Source organism: Cryptomeria japonica, chromosome 5 (genome assembly GCF_030272615.1).
Source record: "Cryptomeria japonica chromosome 5, Sugi_1.0, whole genome shotgun sequence".
Classification (NCBI taxonomy): domain Eukaryota; kingdom Viridiplantae; phylum Streptophyta; class Pinopsida; order Cupressales; family Cupressaceae; genus Cryptomeria; species Cryptomeria japonica.
The window spans coordinates 284,301,744-284,306,623 of record NC_081409.1 but is presented as its reverse complement, the minus strand read 5'-3'; the positions used below and the strand labels follow the sequence as shown (position 1 = coordinate 284,306,623).

Here is a 4,880-nt window from a genome sequence, read left to right as displayed (position 1 = left end):
GAAATATACGATATTGTGCAGGTAAGACGGTGTAGTGCTGATAGGAAGAGTCCTTTATTATTACCTTGGCCTTGTGACATTTTGTCTTAGGATCGCAATGGCCACTATAATTCAAACAAAAAAAGCAAATGCAATCGGCAGGCGTAAAGACAAATTCTATAACCTCTGTTAGAATCATCACAACCTGCGCCTACATAAGGCGCATTAGCAACTTTAGAGTATCACTCGAGCAGTCTGAAAGAAGCTAACCTCCTCTCCACAGTCCTCTTTACCTCTCCTGGATACCATGCAAAACTCGTGTCGGCATAGACAAGTCATTTGAATCGATTTTTTTAATGCATGCAAGATGTGGTGGCATAGACAATGCACGTGGTCGCCCTCAATGCCCAGGTAGTTAGCTCCCTTTAACAGGTGGAAGAGGTAAATATGGCTTGAACATTTCTTTGGAAGACTCCCACATTCAAGAGTACTATATTTGTATAGGTAAACAGCAGAGCCAAAAAAAATTATATTAAAATTTAAAAACCAGATATATAAAAGTATCAAAAACTTAAGATCTGAATGTTCAAAATAGATACAGACAGATCCCCAAACTATCCAAATTCATCTCTACCAGACTATTTTTTTATCTCCACCAAACTACTTTTATATTTATATACAAAAAAAATTTTACAGCCACCGTCCGACACCATAATTTCGATTCTGGCCAGCGACAGAATTGTGTTTAATGCCGAGTCACTTGAATACATAGCGAATCTAATCCTAGAGATGGACAAATATGAGTGTACGTTTCTGATTACTCAGAGGAATATAACATCGTGGCTACAAACTATTTCACATGGACAGCTCGGTCTTTGGCAACCAATTCCGTGAGTCCAATGTGGAATGTTTTGGACTGAAGTAAACCTCATCCTAAAAAATCCTATTCCCTCACTATGTTTTACAAACGCAGACTTGAATCATATCTGTTACACTTTGATAGTAGCTCTCAAAATCAAGCGACGATGATGATGACGAAGAAGGCGGGAGCTTTAGTGATGATATGTATGATAGGGTTGGCAACCTGCATGCCTTGTGTAATGGCACGGAGCAGCAGAAAGTGTAGTCCTCCTCCCCCAGGAATACCTGGATTAGCACCAGGAACAGGCACCTGCCCATTGAATGCACTTAAACTGGGAGCTTGTGTAGATGCTCTTGGAGGAGTGGCTCATGTGGGCGTCGGTGATCCAATTGTGAACAAATGCTGCCCGGTGTTGAAAGGAGTGTTGGAATTGGAGGCAGCCCTGTGTTTGTGTACAACCATTCGGGTTAAAATCCTGAATCTCAACATCATCCTCCCTCTGGCTCTTGAGCTCTTTGTTCAGTGTGGTCTCACACCTCCTCCTGGATTCAAATGCCCTCCTCTTAACTAACAATGCGTCGTAATTTTTGTTCTTGTTTCTCTCTCCGATGCAGTGTATTTTTTTTTGTTTTTTTTTCCCCGTATTTTTGCTTAAGATAGCGCTAGTGTTATCCGAATTAGGATTTTGATGTTAAGCTTGTCACATTGAATAGTTTATTGTGGTTGGCTACAGTAAAAAGTCTATTCGATTCATAAAGTTGCACTACTAATTGTCTTCTTGGCGTTGGTTATAAAATTTTGTATGTTGGTTGGCGTTTCGATTTTGCTTTGTATTATAACGCGATTGAACATAATATTGATGCATTGTTTCTAAATAGTTTAGGATGATGCCATTGAAAAACCGTATATGGTACAATTGTACTCGTGTTTGTTTCGATTGTATTTAGTTTAGGTTTCCCGTTTATGTCTATGTTTATATGCATATAATTTTCTGTTTCATTGTCTTGTTTATGTGATTTTGATCAATATTGTAATCCTTCACAATGATCCAAATCTACGTGGTTGATCCAAATCATGTCTATGGGATGTGATGTTAGGTCATGGTTTGGTCCATTTAAATTATAAATGGAATTAAAACCAAATATTAAGCTCATTGATTCTATTATACATTTTGATTTTTTACTTAATATTGAACTTTCGAGTTATTTTATCTAAATAAAAATTTATTAAATTCCTTCTTATCATTAAGAGGAAAGGATAATTTATTTGTCATTGGTTATCGTTAGTTATCACAATGATGGTTGTTCACATTTATAGTCATATTGAACGATAATTATAGCATATCTAACCACACTTATCATACAGTACACAAATTACCTAACAATTATTTTAGAACTCATATGCATATTCGAACCTTTTTTATTATTTTATATATTTGGATACTACTAGCCTAACAAAAAACTGTAAGTGTCTAAAAATAAATATCATTATCTAAAAGTTTAGATTCAAAATATTTCATGGACTAAGATCTAGATACAATGAGAAGTTTAGTTATCAAGATTAGATCAAGTTTGTAATCATGAATTAGACCCAAAGCTATGAATGTGACACAACATAGATTGGGTAAGAATTATCTATTTCTCACCATTGCATGATTTGTAGACTTATTACATATCTCTATGTTCATTTGTATGCAATCCACATTCTATTAAATTACTTGTCTAACTCTTATTAGAAAAGTATGTTTTTTTGTCAATAACCCTATCTCGTCAAATGTACATCTAACATAGTTGTTTAACAAAACTTATTTCTATGTGTGTGAGGCCATGCTTGGAGCCACAATTTTGATCAATTCAATTAAAAATTAAAAATAAAAATAAAAAATCAAATTATTGACAACACTATAGACTATACTTCTCATTTACGTGCATAGGGGGAGGTCTAGGTGGTTCTCGACATTTCCCTCATTTTACTTAATAGCATAGTAGAGGTGGAACCACAATATACACACTATACACTCTAGGAGGAGGGATGATTCTTAGTTGAGGATGTGTTTCACTTGTTACTTGTGGGCCATGATGAGTTACTTCTATATCCATATATTTTGAAGGATTCTTAGGAGTAGTAGTCAAAGTGGGTCCTCAAAAACTACCAAAGGATAACTTAGTTATTCTATTGACTTTAAAATTATGATAAGGAAGAAACATGTTATATTTATGAGGTTTAATGGATTGTAGTTGTTGAGGAAAAAAGTAATCAAGTATAAAGTTTCCATGCCTAGACAAGGGCCAGAACCCACTATGAAATATAGTTTGCACTTGTCCTTCAAATAGGAACTTTAAACACTTATGGATTGCATATGGGATTTCCTTCAAAGGTGATATTAGGTACAACGATACGTTTATATTTCCATTAATTGGGGCAAGGTTCCATCACATTCACTAGAAGTTTAGCTTGGTTCATTTAATAATCCAGTATTTTATGTAATCAGAGCTACACTCAACAAAATTTGTAGAATCGAAAGGCAAAGGATTTGTTGTAAATATATTTGTAATTTTTTATTAATAGGTGCTATATATTTTGTTTATCATTCACACTATAAATCTATATGATATCAGAGTCAATAAAATCTTTGAATTCATGTCTAAGATGCATACACAATTTAGTATAATGTCCAAGTGTATAACTATATTAATAAAGGTCTTTAGGTTAAATAGAGGTTAAACTTTTGAAATATTAACAATATGGATGGGAGGAATTTAATCGATTTTTTGTTTAACAATTGAAGGATTATAAGATGTAAGGACTTAGAAAGTTGTGTAAATTTATGATTCTTTGATCTACAAGAATAGTGGGGTACAATAGGAGGCATTGTAGCTACAACTTGAGTTTCATTGTTATTATAATAATGGGTATTTATCTTAATGAATTTCTTTTTTTTTTCTTAAAGCCTTGCTATTTTTTGAGGAGCCTCTTCCAAATTGTCAAATAGGGTCATAGATGAAGAGTCTTCATATGGACTAACCAAAAGTTGATGATCACAAAGTGTGTGAACGATGGAAATTTTCAAAAAAAAAAAACCTTATCTTGATATGTATTTGTAAATTACCAATAAAAACTCTTTAAACATTAATATTAGGAAGAGAATAAGAAATTTGTGAATACAAAAAATTGATATGGATCTACCAATAAAATCAGTAACTTTCTCTTTCACACCTTCTTTACAATGCACTAAATCAGTTAATGTAACTTGTAGTCAAATATTATTTTAAAAATTTGTAAAAATTGATTAATTATTTTTAAAATTACTAATTGAGTCATTACGAAAAGAGAAAAAACAATGCAAATCTATTTATTTCATGGACCTAGGGAAAGGTTTTGCAAGAAGGGCATCATTAAGAATATTTTTTTCTCGTAAGGAAAAAAATTTTAACACATGAATGTTAGGCTCACCTTTCCCATTGTATTTATTAAAATGTGGTACCTCCATGTGTTATAGAATCAAAGTCTTAAGAATGGAAAATAAAAAATTTCTAGTTTTACAATATGATGTAAGAGTTAGTTGCGATTGGGTCCTAATTTTTTTTGCTAATTATTGTTGTAGCAATGATAGATTTTGCAATAATTGGTTTATGATACTATCAATAGGTTAATTTTTGTTGTCAAAAGTTGGATTTTGATGGTGGGTTGAAATAAATGTTATGGTAAGTGAGAGGTGTAAATCATTGATGAGAATTTCGGGAAACAAAAAGGAGAGTAAAGGAAGGTGGCACATAGGTATATTTATTTATAGGAGTATACCCATTAATAAAATTGATTGCCTTAGCATTTTATGTAGTGGTAGAAATAATAGAGGATGTATATGGAGGAATAGATGGTATTGTTATTGGAATTAGCACTTTTACTTCATCTTAGCTTTGAGGAGCATTATATCCAACCACTTTCACACAACTATCTAATCTCATAGAGTTTACATCCACTATGTGAGTTTTTCTATGTAGAATATATACACCATTCACCTTGTATAAATATCCTTAGA

General features: G+C 32.8%; 1 protein-coding gene across 1 annotated transcript; it reads left to right on the top strand.

Moving 5' to 3' along the window:
- Positions 1-1,004: 1,004 nt before the first annotated feature.
- On the top strand, positions 1,005-1,412 carry LOC131039611 (36.4 kDa proline-rich protein-like). The gene has a single exon (XM_057972403.2). The coding sequence runs from the start codon at positions 1,005-1,007 to the stop codon at positions 1,410-1,412; it is 408 nt and encodes a 135-aa protein (XP_057828386.2).
- Positions 1,413-4,880: the final 3,468 nt, after the last annotated feature.